General features: G+C 34.4%; 1 protein-coding gene across 2 annotated transcripts in view; it reads left to right on the forward strand.

Moving 5' to 3' along the window:
* The window catches only part of SYCP1 (synaptonemal complex protein 1), a 55,714-nt gene that overhangs the window by 34,155 nt on the left and 1,259 nt on the right, over nucleotides 1–20,300 (forward strand). For both annotated transcript variants that reach the window (XM_037499305.2, XM_054691034.1), the window contains exons 23-31: nucleotides 1,363–1,425; nucleotides 1,591–1,653; nucleotides 5,006–5,122; nucleotides 5,518–5,628; nucleotides 6,630–6,722; nucleotides 7,225–7,299; nucleotides 8,440–8,499; nucleotides 11,141–11,320; nucleotides 13,913–14,056. In XM_037499305.2, the coding sequence (XP_037355202.1) occupies nucleotides 1,363–1,425; nucleotides 1,591–1,653; nucleotides 5,006–5,122; nucleotides 5,518–5,628; nucleotides 6,630–6,722; nucleotides 7,225–7,299; nucleotides 8,440–8,499; nucleotides 11,141–11,320; nucleotides 13,913–14,056 (906 nt within the window). The remainder of the gene's footprint in view (nucleotides 1–1,362; nucleotides 1,426–1,590; nucleotides 1,654–5,005; nucleotides 5,123–5,517; nucleotides 5,629–6,629; nucleotides 6,723–7,224; nucleotides 7,300–8,439; nucleotides 8,500–11,140; nucleotides 11,321–13,912; nucleotides 14,057–20,300) is intronic.

Consider the following 20,300-nt stretch of genomic DNA (forward strand, 5'->3'; position numbering starts at 1 on the left):
GCACAGTACTTCAAAGAGCAGTTTAAGAAAACTGCTTTGGTTATCTCTTCTTCCCTTTCCCAAAATTTCATATAGTCAGCATTTACATTTGTTGTGGCTATATTTAGAGTAGTAATATGCTTTTAAAAATCATTCTTACATCTCTCACATTTCTGTAATTAAGAAAGCTGTAGGAAAGTTTCTGCTATTAATGTGAAACGTTTTACTGCCTGACTGCCTATTCCAATTCACTTCCCTCTTTTCTATACCTCATCACACACTTGTCCTCATACTTGACTTTTCCTTTGGCAAGTCATTTATTATTAAAATTCTAACCTCTTATAACACCATTTCTTCTAACTATAATTCTGATGAACAAAATTCCCTATTTCTATGCACATGCATTATTTTACTTAAAAATGAACTGTGATAATTTAAAACCTTTTAAGGAATTTCTAGGCATCCCACCAAATAGCCAATCAAATTGGAGTGAAAATCATTAAAATTTTTCTCACTTTTCCTTAGCTTTTCTTACAGTTTTCTTTTGTGTTTTCTGAAGTAGATCATTTGTTAAGGGTGGAACACTATTAAAGTATGGTCAAAATAAATACTTTGTAGATAGTAGTGCCACATATTATTCAGCTTCACAGTAGTAACTATGACTATATGTGAATGTCACAAGAAAAATAAGAGTATTCTGTGCTATTCAGGGAGGTTAAATTTTTTTCCCCACTGGGGTTCCTATTTGTTGGAAATTAGAACAACATACATACTTGTAATATTTAATGTCCTTTAGAAATTTGTGCTGCTTTTATAGTACGCCAAATAATTCTTAGACTAATACCTCATAGTTCAAGATAGCATATTGTAGTCAGGCAAAATAGTCCATGAGAGTGAGATATACAAAAAAGTGTTTTAGCTGGTATTTTATGAGAGAGATTAGAATGTAGTTAGGAGGAGATAGAATAATGTAATATTAATGTATTTTTTCCAAAGGAGAAGAGATCTCAGAAATAAGAGATGGGTAATGACTTTAGAAGATAAATTATAGGTATTCTTACCTCTGACTGCAGCTTTTCAAAATTCAACTAATATATAATTCAGTTTGTTGTAGAGTTGACCCCAAAGGCACATTTTCTTTAGAGTAGTTGAATGCGTATGTTGTCTAAGTAGACTAAGAAATCTTAAGAAATTCAAATTTGTAATTGAGATAATCTTTTGTTAAAATTGTACTTGCTCACGTAATGTTTGACGTTAGTGGAATTATTTAACAACATAATTTTTCAAGTGACCTCTTATTTTGTAATATTTTTGTTAGTTGGAAATTACTTATTTCAACTAGAATATTGAATAAAATAGTTATTATTTCTCATAAATTTTTAGTGTAACAATTTAAGGAAACAAGTTGAAAATAAAAGCAAGCACATTGAAGAACTTCAACAGGAGGTATGTACTGATTCTCAAAATGAAACTACTTTAAAAGAAGGGTTATTTTAACTGCAGTTTTAGAGACTAATGCTTTCCTTTAGTAGTTTCAATCCAAGCCTGTAACAATGTAGGTTTGAATCGCTTTGATACTAAATAAAATTCTTTGTTTTTAACTTTTAACAGAATAAGGCCTTAAAAAAAAAGGGTACAGCAGAAAGCAAGCAACTGAATGTTTATGAGATAAAGGTATTTGCGATGTATTTTTTGAGATATTTATTTTTATTTTTGAAATACTGAGAGACAAAGATTTAGCAATTTTATACCCTTATATGATAGCAGTTATTTTTAAACATTAACTTTTGTAATTCTGGGAATCATTTCTTTTAGTTGCAATAAAGTTATTTGGCTGTGTTAAAAATCGCTAAGCACTTTAAAAATGTATGTGTGTATGAGCGTATATGTATGTATTCAGATTCCTTACCTATACATTGAAAATTGAGATTGAGTAGGTTTGGGGTGGCACCTTGAAATGTATGTTTTTTTAAAAACACCATATATAGTTATCCTGTAGCATAAAGCATTTTAGAACCATTGACTGTAAAAAACAAATTAAAATCCTGGAATGTAAGCTCGTGATGCTAGGGTTATGTTTCGTTTGTCATCTTATTCCCAGTTCCTTTAACAGTGACTGACCCTTGTAAATACTCAATAGTCTTTGAATTGTGAATGGAAGGCACTGGTTCTCAGTGTATTAAATATGTACCCTTTGAGGGGAGGCAAAATGTCTTACTTTTCGATAGTATTTAAAATTAGAAATATGTAAATATAGTTGAAATGAAAACAAATAAGAATTCTCAGAAAGTACTGGAATTATATGGAAAGGTATATAATTCAGCCCTTTCATGCTTAAATAGAATCAGGAGAAATGTATAAAATATTCATAGTAGCATTGCTTGTAGTAGCCCTAAACTCAATACAACACAGATATCCATGAAATATTATAAAAATAAGTCAGTAGAAAATGACCCTAATATGAACTAGGTATTGAAATCTCCTCATACGATCTTTTATACACCTATTAAAACTTTGAAAATGGGAAAAAATGTATGGTTTTAATAAAATGGGGACTTTCAGTGAAGAAAGGAAAATATTAAAAATAAATCATACAGAAATTCTAGTACTGAAAAGTAAAACATCTTCAAAAACAAGCTTCAATAAAAGATTGAAGAAAACAAAAGTATTGGTGAATTTGAAGCTGGATAGAGAGAAATTATCTAGTCAGAGAAACGCAGAAAAAGATTTTTTAAAAAAGGAATGGTACCTTAGTGACCTTTGGAACAATATCAGGTACTAACTGTGCAGTTAGAGACCTTGAAAAGAGGTCAAGGAGTATAGGGCAATAATAGTAAATTACACTTTCTCAGTTTCTCACATTGAATAAAAAGTATAAATGTGTAGATACATGCTTTTAGCAAACTTATAGTAAGATTAACACAGAAAGAAAGGTTTCTTTTCTTTTGGTTTTGTCTGTTTCTTTGCTTTGTTTCTTTATATTCCACATTTCAGTGAAATGAACTGGTATTTGTCTTTCTCCTTCTGACTTATTTTGCTTAGCAGCATGGTCTCAGGCCCATTCATGTTGTTGCAAATAGCTTTCCTATTTTCTGTTCATTATTTCTCAGGTATTTCATTTTTTTCCTGAATTTTGTTGTATCTTTCTGCTTAGCTTTTCTGAGTTCCTTTATATCTGAGTTGATTTTCTGTGTTTTCTTCCCTCTTTTTTTTTCTTTTCTCAAAGGAATTATGAACTCATAGCTGATAGGGAGATAAACTCTTCCATGTGCTTATGGTTGGATTCTGGAAAGTTGTTCTCTCCTTGTGATGTCATGTTCCCTTTAGGTCTCAAGGAGCCATGTGTTGTGTTTTTTGGCCTCCTATCCTTTGCTTTAGAGGTCTGTTTTTTTTTTTTTTTTTTTTAAGTATATGTAGCCATAACTTAGAGTTGAACTGGTTTTAATTTTCCAGTGGATGGTGCTGTGGTTTTATTTGATCTTAGTTTTTTGGTCTTTGCTGGCTCCTAAAATTTGATCTTGCAGTTGCTGCGTTGGAGGGTTGGGGGTAAGGGTCTTGAAGAGTCCAGCCTCTGGTGTGAATGTGTTAGGGGGAGGACTGGTGTGTGTTTATGACACTACCAGTAGTGCTCCTTTATGGGGTTCCAGATCTGATACTCTGCAGCCTGTGAGCTGTCAATGCTCTTCATAAGACCAGTACCAGTCCCAAAGGGTAGGTGAGGAAGAGTGCAGTTCAGTGCTCTTTTTGATGTTTTCACTGATGATCTGCTCTCTGTGGAGCACTCCAACTCCTCTACACTGTTTTCTTTCAGTTAAGAGTGTGTGACTACACCTGTTTAGCTTTCCCTTCTTCAGGGCTCCTGGCATCTTCCCTGTATGTATCCCATTGTCCTGGATCACAGCCTCCAGGTGCTTCTCTCCACCCATCTTGTTCAATGAAGGATGACTTTCTTTTCTCTCTACTGTGTTGTAATATGTGTTGATCTCTGATAATCAAGGTGTGTTCCTGTTTTGCCTCAAGCCACATTACTCTCTGGGTTTAATGTTCTTTTGGTTAACTATTGGGCAATCCTATAGGGTGTGAAGCAACCAACTTCCTTTATCACCATTGGGTCCATCAATTTTTATTGTTGTTTTTGTTACAGTTGAATGAATTTGTTATTCTAAGGATTTTGTGGTGTTTAGGAAGAAGGAAAGAATAGAGTGAATTGGGGAGAGGGAATAATTATTGATAACATTTAGAACTGGTGGAAGATATGAACTCACAGATATAAAAAGAGTGATATATACCAAATAGGAAAAATTAAAAAAAAATAATATGTAGACTTATTATGTGTTATAGTGCAACTATAGGATATAGACAGACAGAGGTCTTAAAGGTAACTAGGCAAATTGAAGTTCACTAATGACAAGAAATTTGCCATGGACGTCTTAGCAAATAACAATGGAAGTCAGTAAATAAGAAAAAAATTCTCAAGTACAGCAAAAATAGCTGTCAACTTTGAATTAGGTCCACAACATACTTCTCTTTCGAGAATATTGGTGAAATAATGACACTTATAGATGAAAAAGCAAGGAAAACACTTGTGAAGAAAAGTAAGATAACAAAAATGATAATATATAGAAGCCTAACATTCAGTAAAGTTGTTTAAAAAAAAATCCCAATATGCTTTTCCCTCAGAACATGGATTTTCTATCCAAATTGACAGATTATTTATTGTAGTAAAGATGTTGAACTGAGACTAAGCAATGTAAAAATTGCTGGGAAATTCATTAAAAGTAAAAATATGGTTGCTTTTAAAATATTACTTGTCAAGACTAAATGCATATTTTAAAGAAAAAATATAAGAAATTATGAAAAATGAAGCATATCTCACCATATGAAAAATATGGGAAAAATTATCTGACTGTAATTTCCATGAATAAGTATTCTTTGAGATTCATAAAGCCACAAAATGAATACAGAATGTTTTCAAATAATTTAAGCAGTCCTTTCTAATATTTATGCTATTTTCTTTACTTTCAAGGTCAGTAAATTAGAATTAGACCTAGAAAGTGCCAAACAAAAATTTAAAGAAATGACTGACAACTATCAAAAAGAAATTGAGGAGAAGAAGAAATTAGAAGAAAATCTTTTGGGAGAGGTATGAGAAACTATGTTTGAGAATTTGTTATACTAAAACACTATTTATTAGTAATTTAAGAGAAAAGTAGTAATTCTTACTTTTAAAATTATGATAAAAATTTAAATTTATTTTAGGATATAGTCTCCATAGCAGCTAAAATATCATTGATTCTAAATATTTGAGCATTGAGCAGTAAGTGATTATTTTTAAATGATTAAATGATTGTTATAATATTATTCTATTATCTAATTTTATAGAACACCCAAAAATCAATCAAAACAGTAATGCTTTTTATACTTTGTTTACCTAATTTCCTGGTGTTGGTTTCTGCATTTTATGTAAATAGAGTGTATGGTGTTTACATTTAAGTAAACTTTTTGTGCATTAATTTTGAGAAAGATTTTATTTGATAGGTTGAAAAGGCAAAAGTAATAGCTGAAGAAGCGGTAAAATTACAGAAAGAAATTGATATACGATGTCAACATAAAATAGCTGAAATGGTAGCACTTATGGAAAAACATAAGGTAATTTCTTATTGTGAATGAAAATTATTAATTGGAACCATAGTTATACATAAAAACATTGAAATCAAGATAGTATTCTAATTTGTCAGAGAAAATAGTCCATGCCCTAATGACTAATTATAGCAGGAATACCCTTGGTATCCTGTTTCTCCAATTTTGACTCATAATTGCACAAAGCTGAACTTGGGTGCTACTTGGGTGCATCTTGTTAATATTTTTATCCTCTACATGTGTCTAATATATACAGGGTTAAACACATTTTTATTAATGGAATAGGTGAAAGGCTTATGTTTCTTGTATTTGTGATGGTGCACTATTTTTGTTTTTTTAAAAAATCATTCTCTTATGGGGTTTAAGCTTTATTCCCTTCCTGATTTGGAGAGGAGATGGGATATATCTACCTATTCATCCTTAAAATTTGTTGCCGTATATAACATTATGGCACAAACAACGAGGATTAAAAAATATTTTAAGTAACATTATTAACTTATAGATTTGATCATATTTAGCATGTGTCTGTCCAGTACAGTTTTTATCTTTGTTGATATTCAAATCGTCTTATCTTGGCCAGTGGAAACCTCTTCAAACTGACCAGCGAGTTCCTTTGACTTGACTGTATTAGTTTCTGATAGCTTTCTTGCTTTCTGTTAAGATAAAATGTTCGAGATTCATCTTATATTTCCTTTGCTAGATCTGGAATCAGACTCTTTTCTAAGAGGTTGTGATCTTTTGATCCAATTAAAAAATGATTAAATTCAGTGCTTCCAATTAAAAATATTTTATTCTCTTGTGTTAGACTATTTCCAAGACTGTCATCTATGCTTCATTGTTTGTGTTATTTGAATAAAAACTGGAATTGAAAAGGTTTCAAAATATGTTCAGATATGTAGCTGAATTCATAAATATTTCCTGTAAATATTAAATACTTAAGGAGACCAGTCCTATTAAAACATAATCTACTTGGATTCTAATGTCTAAAATGTTCTTCCTTTTTAATATAGCACCAATATGACAAAATCGTTGAGGAGAGAGACTCAGAGTTAGGACTTTATAAGAGCAAAGAACAAGAACATTCATCAGTGAAAGCATCTTTGGTGAGATACAGAATAAATAGCAATAAAAGCCAATTTTCATGTCAGCAGGGCTTGTAGGAAGGAATAATATCAAATAAAATAATATTTTTTCATCTATAGAATCAGAGCCTCTTACATCAGAATGGGATCTTACAGAGCTTCACCATTTTTTGAAATAGTGAAATCAACTCTTTTTTTTCTCAAATGAAAAGTTATAAACGTTTTTACAAATAAGTTTAGAATTCAGTGAGATTGGGAGAGCAGGGGTTGGATAGATTGGAGAGCATGAGGAGAAATATACATAATGTTAAATTTTTATTTATTGCAAACTGTAGGAAAACTTGTTTAAATGAAATCCTTAGTTATGTTCAACTAGCAACCTTCATATCAGTGGACTCAAAGTGTATTTTATAAGTGAGTTTTCTCTCTATAAAAACAAGTTTATTTGAAATACTAGTTTGATTTTTACTGTCTTGAAAAGTATTTGGATTCACTTCTGTATATCATGTTTCATTTTCTTTAGGAGATTGAACTATCTCATCTCAAAAGTGAACTTTCGTCTATGAAGAAACAGCTTGAAATAGAAAGAGAAGAAAAAGTATGTTTTGTGGAGTTATAGATGATGTAATCATAAAGTTTAAGTGCAACTTTGTATTTTCATATGTGAAAATATGTATTTTCATATGTGATATTGAAAATAATGTGATAATTTGGGTAGCTAAGGATTTAGAATATAGCCTTCCTCATTAAACTTGTTTATTTTTTCAGAAGTATTTACCATATTCCCTAATGTAAATATTAAACACACATAAATATAGGTGCTCTTTAAAAGTAGAAGTGTTTTCAGATATACTGAAATACTTGGGAAATAACTCCTGTATTAAAAAATGGTTATATATTTGGATGTGAGTTTAGGTTCTTTATTATGTTTTAGGAGTAACATAAAGCCTTATATTTGTATAGTACCTTGCAATTTACAAAGTGAATTGACTGACAGTTGAAAATGATGTGATAAATACTACCTTTTTCCCTTTATATAAGTACTGAGCTGAGTATCCTCCTTTTAATTTAATACTTATAACAGTGTTATAAACAATACTTGTTATTATGTTCATTTTTATAGAGGCTAGGTTATTTATTCAAGATTGTATAACAAAAAAGTAGAATGTTTTAGAATGCAAATCTTACTCATTTTTTGCATGATTCCAAATACTGTTCTCTTAATCACTGCAATAGCCTACATAATGTGCACTTTCAATTTCAAGTCTCTCTACATTTTTCACTTTATTTCTTACATGTAATTCCTTTAATTGTTTTGCATCCTATAGAAAATCTCACACAACTTTTGTCCTGAGCTTACGGTACATAAATATTCACATAGCATGTTGTTCTTAAAGTAGTTATGTCACTGTGTATTCCCATTACCTTTCAGCTTCTTGAAAGATAAGGATTATGTCTTATTTGTCTTTGCTTTTTCCTTTATGTAAACAGAGTGCTTTGAAATTATTGTTTACATTTTTATTCAATTTATATATTTTTTATATCATTATTAATTTTTGTACAATGTTTGCTTTCTCCTCTGAGGTGTAGTGCCCATAGAAATTCATTACCATCATCATAGTCCCTTGTGCTCTTCCCTCCTCTGTTGTTGCTAGTTTTTCTAAAGTATATGCCATGCTTTGAAATTTTTGTTAATAGTAATGACCCCATTAAATGTACTTTATTCATTTTTTAATAGGAGAAATTAAAAAAAGAGGCCAACAAAAACACAGTTGCTCTCAAAGAAAAAAAAGACAAGGTAAGAGTTTTATATAATTCTCATAGTTTTTGTATGGCACCAATTCATTTTCTAACATTTAGAATATATTTTTGTTCATAAATAGGAAAAGAACATTTAAAATGTGTAACAATTTTATTTCCTTAGTTGTTTCTTGCTATTTATTATTTCAGAAATATTAGCTAACCATTTCAAAGCATTTCTCATTTGGAGTTTTAGAGAAGATTTCCATCTTTATTTCTACTACAGTGTTATCTTTTTTTTTTTTAATTTTATTTTTTTAAGATTTATTTATTTATTTATGCAAGCACTGGGTACAGTCAGAAGCACGGGAGGATGAGAGGATTCACCAGAGCCAGAGTGGGGAGCAGAGCAGGCAGACTGACAAAGTACACTGCTGAGGGGAGCAGTGAGCAGCAGGAGAGGTCTCTGCGCCATGTGGGACCCTTGCCTGGTGGCTGGGGATCGAACTGGCACTGCAGAGGCTGCGGGCAGCTTCGTAGCCCAGCGCGCAACCGCTGCGCCACCAGGGGAGGCCCTATAGTGTTATCTTAAAGTGGTTTCTTCTCTCTAAATTTCCAATGTTAGAAAAAAATATTTTCATTAAAAATTCTAAAGTTTATATTTAGATCGTTTAGATTCAGGAAACACCTGAAGTTGGTTATTGGAAATTTGATACTAAAGCAGCTCCTTCACAAAATATGCATCAGAACTACCACATCAGCAATAAAGGCAAATACAAAGGTAAAAGAGACTAGAAATTTTGAGTTTTGAGAGGGCCAACTAAGTGGCATGCTCCTTTCCTCAGTTTAGTCTGAATCAATTGAGAAAGAGACTGAGATCCAAAGTAATCTTTATTTATTTATTTATTTATTTTAAAAAAGATTTATTTATTTATTTATACAGCACTGGGTACAGTCAGAAGCGCGGGAGGGTGAGAGAATTCACCAGAGCCAGAGCGGGGAGCAGAGCAGGCAGAAGGACCGAAGCACACTGCTGAGGGGAGCAGCGGGTGGCAGGAGAGGTCTGCGTGCCATGCGTGACCCTCCTCCAGTGGCTGGGGAGCGGCCGGGGAACGGCCGGGGAACGGCCGGGGATCGAACTGGTGCTGCAGAGGCTGCGGGTAGCTTCACAACCCAGTGCTCAACCGCTGCGCCACCGGGGAGGCCCATAATCTTTATTTAAAATTTTTTTTTTAATTATTGATTTTTTTAAAGATTTATTTATTTATGCATATAAGAGTGGGGGTACAGGTCAGAGGTGTTGCCGGGGGTGAGAGGATTCACCAGAGACAGAGAGGGATACAGAACAGGCAGATTGATTGAAATACACTCCTGAGGGGAGCAGAGGGAGAGTCAGGAGAGGTCTGCTGCGCCATGTGGGTATCATCCTGCCCGGGGATCGAGCTCATGTTGCAGTGGCTGGGGGATAGCTTCATGGTGCTGCATCTTAACCCCTGGCATCACCATGGAGGCCCTATTATTGATGATTTTGATTGATAATAATCAAATATTTTTATATTTGAAGGTATATAAAAAGGATTTCTTAATCCTGAAATTCTATACTAGACACTTAACCTCATCTGTAAAGGGAAAATAAAGATCCTTTTCCCCATATTTGCGAAGTATTTAAAATAGGACTTGGCGCATAGGAAACACCATTGTTTTTATTTTATTTTTTTTAAAGATTTATTTATTTTTATACAAGAACTAGGGTGAGAGGATTCACCATAGACAGAGTGGGGTACAGAACAGGCAGATTGATTGAAATACACTGCTGAGGGGAGCACGGGCAAGACAGGAGAGGTCTGCCACTCCATGTGGGTATCTCCCAGTCCGGCTGGGAATTGAACCAGCGCTGCAGAAGCTGCAGACAGCTTTACAGTGCTGTGCTCAACCTGCTGAGACACCAGGGAGGCTCCACCACTGTTTTTAAAATACGCTGAATATTCATCATTGGAAATGTAACAGTCAGAAAAAAAATGTATCTTGTAGGGAAATACATAGAGTTCCATAATGTATTAACAAGGGGATTATTTTCAGTATGGTAGAGTGGGGATGCAACTTTTAGACTATTGGGCTACCAAGGAAATGTTAACTTTCAAACATGGCCACAAGGTGGTGTAGTTGCCATTCTCAGTCTTTCGAGAATCAAAATTTGTCCAAGAAAGCAGTTACATTTTGAAGGTTCTCAGGATGACTCATAACGCATCTAAAGAAAAGAGAAAAAAATTGGTTTTATCAAATTTGCTTTCATTTAAACTGTGATGTAGAAATATTTAGAAAAAAGCTGTGTCCTTTTATCAGTATTTCTGAAAAAAAATACTAAAATTCATTACTGTTGGGAAAAAGATTATAAAGTGAAATCAGTAGAATTTGGCAAAGAGATCTACAGATTACCCAGTTTTAGTTCCTTGATTATATACTTGGATAAATTAAAGTCTGGAGATTTACTTTAAATGACCTAGTAAGTCAGTAACAGTTCTAGTAGAAAAGAGCATATTACTTGACTCTTTCCAGTGTTTTGGTAGCACAGGTTGTTGTACCTTTTCATCCTGCACACTGTATGTTCTTAATTGAAACTCATTGCAGATTCAGCCCCATTCAGCTTCACTATGAAATAAAGTTTGATGATGTTTATTCATTTTTGTTTTTCAATATAGAAAACACAGACTTCGTTATTGGAAACACCTGAAACTAGTTATTGGAAATTTGATTCTAAAACAGCTCCTTCACAAAATATATATCAAAATTTCACCTCCGCTGATCATGGCAAAAACAAAGATAAAAGAGACTCTCAATGGACATCTGCCAAAAGTACTTTATCAACACCATTACCAAAGGTTGGTTGCTAAAATTAATAAGTAGATTTTTTTTAAGATTTATTTATTTATTTATACAAGCACTGAGTACAGTCAGAAGCGCGGGAGGGTGAGAGAATTCACCAGAGCCAGAGCGGGGAGCAGAGCAGGCAGAAGGACCAAAGTACACTGCTGGGGGGAGCAGCAGGCAGCAGGAGAGGTCTGCGCGTCATGTGGGACCCTCCTCCGGTGGCCGGGGAGCAGCTGGGGATCGAACCGGCGCTAAAGAGGCTGTGGGCAGCTTCACAACCCAGCGCTCAACCACTGCGCCACCAGGGAGGCCCTAATAAGTAGATTTTTTAATGAAAAAAAGAAGGTTCTCTATCATTTACCATATATATGGTATCACAAACATAGATTTTATATATATATATATATATATATAACCAGTTTCTTGAATGTTTCATTTTTTTGTGATACATGCATGAAATGGTTTCCTTTTTTTCTCTTCCTATTACTGTCCACAACTTAATGGTATCTTGGGCAGATTCTATAACTTTCCGGGTGTTTTTGCATTTCCCTGATAACTGGTAATGTTGAACATTTTTCGTATGGTTATTGGCCATTTGTTTTTCTTCTTTGGAGAAATTTTTTTTAGTTCTTTTTTTATTTAATATATTTTATTTTATATAATTCTTACATCATTTTTCATTTTTGCACAATGTATGCATTTTCTTTTTTTTTTCTTTTTTCTTTTTTTTAAATATTTATTTATTTATTTATACAAGCACTGGGCACAGTCAGAAGTGTGGGAGGGCGAGAGAATTTACCAGAGCCAGAGCAGGGAACAGAACAGGCAGACTGATGAAGTACACTGCTGAGGGGAGCAGTGGGCGCGGCAGGAGAGGTCTGTCGCGCCATGTGGGACCCTCGCCTGCAGCCGGGGAACGAACCGGCGCTGCAGAGGCTGCGGGCAGCTTCACAGCCCAGCGCTCAACAGCTGCTCTACCAGGGGAGGCCCAATGTATGCATTTTCATTTGGTTATATTCCCCATACAATTCCACCTCCCTTATTTTGACCCTAATCCCTCCTCTCTTCCTCCCCCCCAACCCCTGGTACTGTGTCTCTGGTTTATAGTTGCTTGTTGATTTTGATTTTTTCTTTATTATAATTAGTCTTTTCCCTGGTCCCTTATTTAGGTTTTCTAAATTCCTGCTATGAGTGAGACCATCCGGTATTTTTCTTTTTTTTTTCTGGCTTATGTCGCTGAGCATGATCCCTTCCAGCTCCATCCATGTTGCTGCAAATTGCATGAGTTTATCTTTTTTGATGGCTGAGTAGTATTCTATTGTGTATATATACCACATCTTCTTGATCCAGTCATCTATTTATGGGCATTTGGGTGGTTTCCATACCTTAGCTATTGTAAAAAGTGCTGCTATAAACACAGGGGTGCAGTTGCCCTTGTGAATTAATGTTTCTGTGTCATTTGGGTAAATACCTAGGAGTGGAATTTCTGGATCATATGGAAGCTCTATCTTTAGCAGGTTGAGGAATCTCCACACAGCTTTCCATGGTGGTTGGACCAGTTTGCACTCCCACCAGCAAAGTAGCAGAGTTCCTTTTTCTCCACATCCTTGCCAACATTTGTTGTTGCTAATTTTTTTAATATATGCTATTCTCAGTGGTGTAAGATGGTACCTCATTGTAAAAACTCAGTTCTTTGTTTTCAGTTATGGTTAGGAAAAGTCCTTAAGATTGTTGACTGGGGGGCTCCTTGGTGGTGCAGTGGGTTGAGCACAGAGCTGTGAAGCTGTCCACAGCCTTCGCAGCACAGGCTCAATTCCAAGCCGGCCTGGGAGCTACCCACATGGCACAGCAGACCTCTCCTGACTCGCCCGCTGCTCCCCTCAGCAGTATACTTCAGTCTATCTGTCTGTTCTGTTTCCTACTCTGTCTCTGGTGAATCCTCTCACCCTCCCATGTCTCTGGCCTGTACCCAGCTATTGTAGAAATAAAATAAATCTTTAAAAAAAAAAAGGGGGCCTCCCCGATGGTGCAGTGGGTTGAGCGCAGCGCTGTGGAACTGTCCGTAGCCTCTATAGCATGGGTTCGATTCCTGGCTGGCCAGGGAGATTCCCACATGGAGTGGCAGACTTTTCCTGTCTCTCCTGCTGCTCCCCTCAGCAGTGTATTTTGGTCGTCTGCCTGTTCTGCTCCCGGGTCTGTCTCTGGTGAATCTTCTCACCCTTCCGCCCCCCACCCCCGCCCCGTGATTCTGGCCTGTACTCCAGCTCTTGTATAAAAGTAAATAAATCTTTAAAAAAAAAAAAAAAGCAAATATATTTAAAAAAAAAAAAAATTGTTGACTGCAAAGCTGTAGACTCTTCCTCCTCCATCCCCAATCTGTTTTTCAGTAAAAGGGAAGGAAGACTGATCACTATTGTAAATTTTTTCAACAAAGTTATAAAATTTTTAGTATAAAAACAACTGAATTAAAATTTTATCCAAAATTTCTACTTCATATACATATCAATAATAATGGATAGTTATTGATTGCTAAAACTCATTTGTCTTTTAATAACATATGTTTGATTTGGTAGGATATTATGTTGCTTTTCTTTTTTGAATAGGCATATACTGTCAAGACACCAACAAAACTGAAAATGCAGCAAAGAGAAGACAAGAATGTGCCCAGTGAAGAAAATAATAAAAAGAGAAAGATGGTCTTTGAATTTGATATTAATTCGGATAGTTCAGAAACTACTGATCTTTTGGTAAAAATATTGCAAATTATTATCATTTACTATTAGTTTATGTTATAATTTATCTATATTATTTCTTGGTATATATGTGTATGTACATAGTGCCTATCATTGCAATGGTGAAACACAATAGAATGCTACTATAAAACAATCCAATGCTTTGGTAGCATTTTAGAAAAATTAAGATTCAAATCATATCTAGACTTTAGAAAGTATGGCACTTTGAAATTCTTGATATAACATAGTTGGTATATGAGATGATTAACCATATTGTTTTCCAGCAAAGTATTATAAAGTAGTTTTTAACATTTTTTTTTCTTTTTTTAAAGAAATTTTAGTTGAAAATACTATTGCTATAGTCAAATTTTATATTAAGGGCCTCTCTCAAACTTTGCATTATATACATTTTTTTAAATTTTATTCCACTTAGTTGTTGAAATCTATATCGAAATATTGGTTGACAAATAGAAGGTTTGTATCATTCTTAAAGAGTTAATGTATTAAAGATGCATGTTTAAGGAGGCTATTTTCCAGGGCAGTTATTAGCACTAATTACTCCCTCTTATGAGTATATTCACACATTCCAGTATTTTTTAAAGGCATAATGATGATTTATTAAGAATAATCAAATTTAGATGCATTTAACTTGAGAATAGTTAAGTCTCATCACATTCAATGGAGTAATATACCAAATATTCCTGATTACAAAAATCTATTTAAAATAATTTGTTTAATTATTTCCACTAATATCTGCAAGATCCTACAAGCTTTTCAACTGCTTTGGGATCCTCTATTTTCATTTCTTCTGGAATAATGAATAGTTAAGCTCTTAAAAACTCTATTATATTTAATTTATATAATCCTACTCTAGTGACTTTTATAAGTAACTATAGGTAATTAATGTTTTAACATTAAAATTGTGAACCCAATATTGTTGTAAAGACTTCATGTAGATTACTACAGTTACTTCTTACAACAGTCTCATTCTGTAGAAGTTCAGACACTTATATTCATTTTATATGTGAGGAGATGGAGTTATGCAAGTTCCTTGATCAGGATCACATACGTAGCAAGGCATGAAGCCAAAATTTGAACAGCGATTGTCTGGCTCTGTAGACTGCACATGTCATTGGGTATAATAACTGCCAATTCAAACTGAAATCAAGATATATGATTTCTACTAATGTAATGAATTAGTAGAAAGAGCCTGAGCTCTGGAATTAGACATCCCTGGGTTGGGATCCCTACTACTTTTCTAGCAGGATGAATATAGGATAGTGTCTTAACTGATCTGCAATTCACAGTGACTCATGATTTCATTTCACTTTTAAAAGGCACATCATAACTTTACAATACAATAAACAAATTAATAAAGAATTGTACATGAATGTTTAATCTACAAATATATTTCACAATGGGTTTTACTGGTTATAATTATTCCTTGAAATTATTTGTTATTTTTGTAATTTTCTTAGCTGTTGTATTTAAATTTTGGTGAACATTCAAATTATGATAAAAATAGTTTTTAAAAATGGATTATCTACAATTACCATGGAGAAGATAGTAGGACAGGAAGTACCTAGATTTCATTTCTCTACCCAAATTGTAATTGTACTGGCAATTACCGAATTGGCAGATACTGAAACTATCTGCAGCAACTATTTTAGAACTATGGAGACTATTTGAATACTTGAAACTTTCAGGGAAAAATTTGACTGGTATATTATGGTTGATTTTGGTTAATTTCAGCACTAAGCATGGTAACAAATACATATTACCCAGCTCATCGTCCTGTGGCAAGCAGCTGTGCTCACATTTCTGTGTTCTACTAGAACTCCAACAAGCAAGAAGGACCTTGTCCTCTAAATTTCAAAATTTATTGTTCTGATTGCTGCTTCTGATCATTAAAGGGCATGCATAGACTGGCAGCCAATGTTTCAACCCTCCCCAGCTGAAGTGTCTTCAAAGGATTTAAACAAACTGCACCTGTTTTGTCCTTTTCTCTTTTTTCCATGTTTGACAAGCCAGAAATTTAAGGATTAACACTTTCAAAAACAGTCACATTAATGGAGAATTTAGAAAAGTATTACACATATACTGAAAAAGACAGACTCAAAAAAAAACCTGAGAAGATAATCACATTTTCTCCTTAGATTAATTGCTGGCACAGAGAAACTTTCGAAAGTTAAAAGCATAACAAAGCTAAGTAAATAAATACAAGAAGGACCTCCCCAGTGGTGCAGCAGTTAATTGCTGCACTGCGCCGGTTCAATCCCCAGCCGCAGGCGAGGGTCCCACATGGCACGCAGACCTCTCCTGCAGCGCCCACTGCTCCCCTCAGCAGTGTGCTTCCTCAGTCTGCCTGTTCTGCTCCCCGCTCTGGCTCTGGTGAATTCTCTTACCCTCCCACGCTTCTGACTGTGCCCAGTGCTTGTATAAATGAATAAATAAATCTTAAAAAAAAAAAAAGAATTTTATTTATTTATTTATTTATTTTTTATAGAGGCATGTTTATTTATTTATCTGTTTGTTTGTTTTTGTTTATACATGCACTGGGTACAGTCAGAAGCGCGGGAGGGCGAGAGAATTCACCGGAGCCAGAGCGGGGAGCAGAGCAGGCAGAAGGACCGAAGGACACTGCTGAGGGGAGCAGCGGGCGGCAGGAGAGGTCTGCGCGCCATGTGGGACCCTCCTCCGGTGGCCGGGGAGCAGCCGGGGATCGAACCAGCGCCGCAGAGGCCGCGGGCAGGTTCGCAACCCAGCGCTCAACCGCTGCACCACCGGGGAGGCCCAAAAAAAAAGAATTTTAATTAAAAAAATAATAAATATAAGAAACCCTGGGGAAAGGGGTAGGTCTTCTTTGCAGACTTACCAAATGATAAGATTCAAATATCTAGTTTTCAACAAAAAAATTATAAGGCATACAAAGAAAAGTATGGCTTTTGTAAAATCAATTGAAAAAGTCCCTGAGAGAGTGCAGGTGTTGGACTTGCTAGGCAAAGAATTTGAAACAAGTGTCTAAAGATGCTAAAATAGCTAAAGGGAGACATGAACAAAAGTAGAAAAATAATATATGAATACAATGGGAAATACAGATATAGAAATTATTAAACAAACCAAGAAGAAATCCTGGGGTTGAAAGTACATAAACTGAAATGAAAAGACATTAGAGGGTTCAGAATCAGATTTAAGTAAGCAAAAGAAATAATTAGTGAACTTGATGATAGAACAATTGAAATTATTGAATATGTGGAGAGGCAAGAAAGAAGAGTAAAGAAATGTAAACAGAGCTTCAGAAACTTAAAGGATACCATCAAGTTCACCAATGTATGCACTATGGGAGTCCCCGAAGGAGAAGAGAAAAAGGGAAAGAAAGAATATTTGAAGAAATAATAGCTATAATTCCCAAATTTCAATGAAAGAAGTGAACATGCAAATTCACACAGCTCAGTGAATCCTAAATAGGGTATACTTAGACTCTAATCAAAGTACACTATAAAAACATACTCTTGAAAAGCTAAGATAAGGTGAGAATCTTAAATACAGCAAAAGTATCGGCTCATCATATACAAGGTATCCTCTTTATAATATTGTTGATTTTCCATGAGAAACATTGGAGGCAAGAAGACATGTTTAAATAGTCAATGTATTAAAGGAAAAAAATCAAATGGGAATTCTCTATCTGACAAAACAGTGCTTCAAAAACTAAGGAGAAATCAAGCATTTCCAGATTTATAAAAAAGCTGAAGGAGTTACCCATGAGACCTCTTCAAGAAATGCTGAAAAGAGTCCTTCAGGTTGAAATTTCATTAGTGTGTGACTGTCATACAGTCTAATACATAAATCTACACACCTTGGCTATATGGTGTGGCTTATAGTAACCACTGTCATCATATATGTGACCTATCATGGCTGAAACATTGTTATATGATTTGTGTTAAATTCAAAGACACAAATGAAAATGAAGAGTGGATGCATGGAAAAAGATATTCTATCCAAATAGTAATTAAAAAAAGCTGGGATAGATATACTAATTTCCATCAAAGCAAACTTTTAATCAAAAAGTACAGCAAAACAAAACAACAAAAACCAAAAACCAAAAGTACAGCAGACAAGAAATATTATATATTAATAAAAGCTTCAATCTAGCAAAAAGATAAGAGAGCTTTAAACATTTACAAACCTAAAAACATCCTCAAAATTTATGAGGCAAGACTACAGAATTGAAAGGAGAAATACATAATTCTACATTAATTGTTGGACACTTCAGTACCCTACTTTCAATAATGAATAGAATGATCAGACAGAAGATAAGGAAATAGAGGGTTGAAAAAATGAAATAAACCAAATGGATCTAACAGAGTTGCAGAACACTCAACCCACCAGCAATAAAGTATATATTCTCAAGTGCACACCACCGGGACATTCTGCAGAACAGATAAAGGCTTCAAAACAAGTCTCACTAGATTTGAAAAGATAAGCATTATACAAAGTATCTTCTGTGACTTAGAAGTCAATAAGAAAACTTAGAAAATTCACATTTGTAGAAAGTAGTCGACTTCAAGCCACCAAAGGACCAGAGAAGAAATGACAAAGGAAATTAGAGATGAATGAAAGTGAAAACATAAAACGTTGCTGGAAAAAATTAATGAATAGCTAAGAAAATTAAAAAAGACCTGAAAACATCTGTGTTCATGGATAGGAAAATTTAACATTGTTAAGATGTCAGTACTATAGAAGCAGTGTATGGATCCAATGCAACCTCTCTCAGGTTCAACAATCTTTTTGGCGGAAATGGAGAAGCTCAAATTCATATAATTGCAAGGCACCAAATAGTTAAGACAAACTTATAAAGAAGATTAAAGTTGGAGGGCTCACAATTTGTAACTTTGAAATTTGCTATAAAGCTAATAATTAAAACAGTGTAATATTGGCATAAGGCAGGTACACAGACCAATGGAATAAAATAGGGTACACAGAAATCCTTACGTACATAGTTGTTTTTGATGAGTGCCAAGCCCATTCGGTGTAGGAAAGGACAGATTTTTCAACGTGTGGTGCTAGGACAATATCTACATCAAAAGAATGAAGTTGGACTCTTAGACATAGTGTACAAAAATTGACTCAAAATGGAATTGGGGAACATAACCTTAAGGACTAAAACATTGAAAACACCCCCAAATCTTCATGATTTTGACTTTGATAAGGATTTCATAGATACGCCACCAAAAGTAACAGTAATTTGGACTTCATCAAAATTAAGAACTTGTGTGCTTCAAAGGACACTATTATGAAAGACAAGCATAAGAATCGGAGAAAATGTTTGCAAATTCCATATCTACCAAGAGATTCGTATCTGTTGTATAAAAGGAACTCCCATAACTCAACAACAATCAACAACCCAATTAAAAAGTGCTTCAAGGACATTTCTTCAAAGATATACAAATGGTCAATAAACATGAGTTAGATGAATGCGCAAGAAATCATAAGGGCAGAAAACTTCTGCTGTTTTAAATTGGGTTAACTAGTTAGTCATTTTTAAGTGAACAGTCGTTAATGAATAATCAGTTACTGTTCACCTAATAAAATTTTAATGGTTTACATGATTTTTAAAATAATTTTTTCCTAAGCTAGTCAGTTGGTATGTACTGGTTGTAAATGTATCTGAAAAGGCAGTATTTGGTGGCCTATTAAATTCTGAAATCTTAGAATTTAAGAAAATATGGTATTTTTATTATGAAGACTGAATTTTTTGTTAAATAATGAACTAGAAAGGATAATGTGAACTGATTACTTTCTTCACTACATGTGTATAATGTATTTTTTAAAAAAGATTTATTTATGCATACAATTGCTGGGGTACCGGCCAGAGGTGCGGAGGGTGAGAGACAGATTGGGAAACAACAAGCAGATTGACCGAAGTACCCTGCTGAGGGGAGCAGCGGGGTAGTCAGGAGAAATCTGCTGCGCCATGTGGGTTGCTCCTTGGCCGGCCGGGGATTGAACTCATGCTGCAGAGGCTGTGGACTGCTTCAACAGGTTGTGTCTTAACCCCTTGCGCCACCAGGGAGGCCCATATAATGTATTTATTAAGAGAAGGAATTCTGAACTTAGCCTACATGAGTTCTGAATCCTGGCTTCACCTCTTACTAATGTGTAATCTTGGGCAAGTTACTTACTTAATATTTGTGCGTCTCAGTTCTTTACCTTTAAAATGGGGATAAGCTAGTATAACTTTAAAATTGTTATGAGATTA

Source organism: Talpa occidentalis, unplaced genomic scaffold, assembly GCF_014898055.3.
Source record: "Talpa occidentalis isolate TD23 unplaced genomic scaffold, MPIMG_talOcc4v2.1 talOcc4.9, whole genome shotgun sequence".
In the NCBI taxonomy this organism is placed as follows: Eukaryota; Metazoa; Chordata; class Mammalia; order Eulipotyphla; family Talpidae; genus Talpa; species Talpa occidentalis.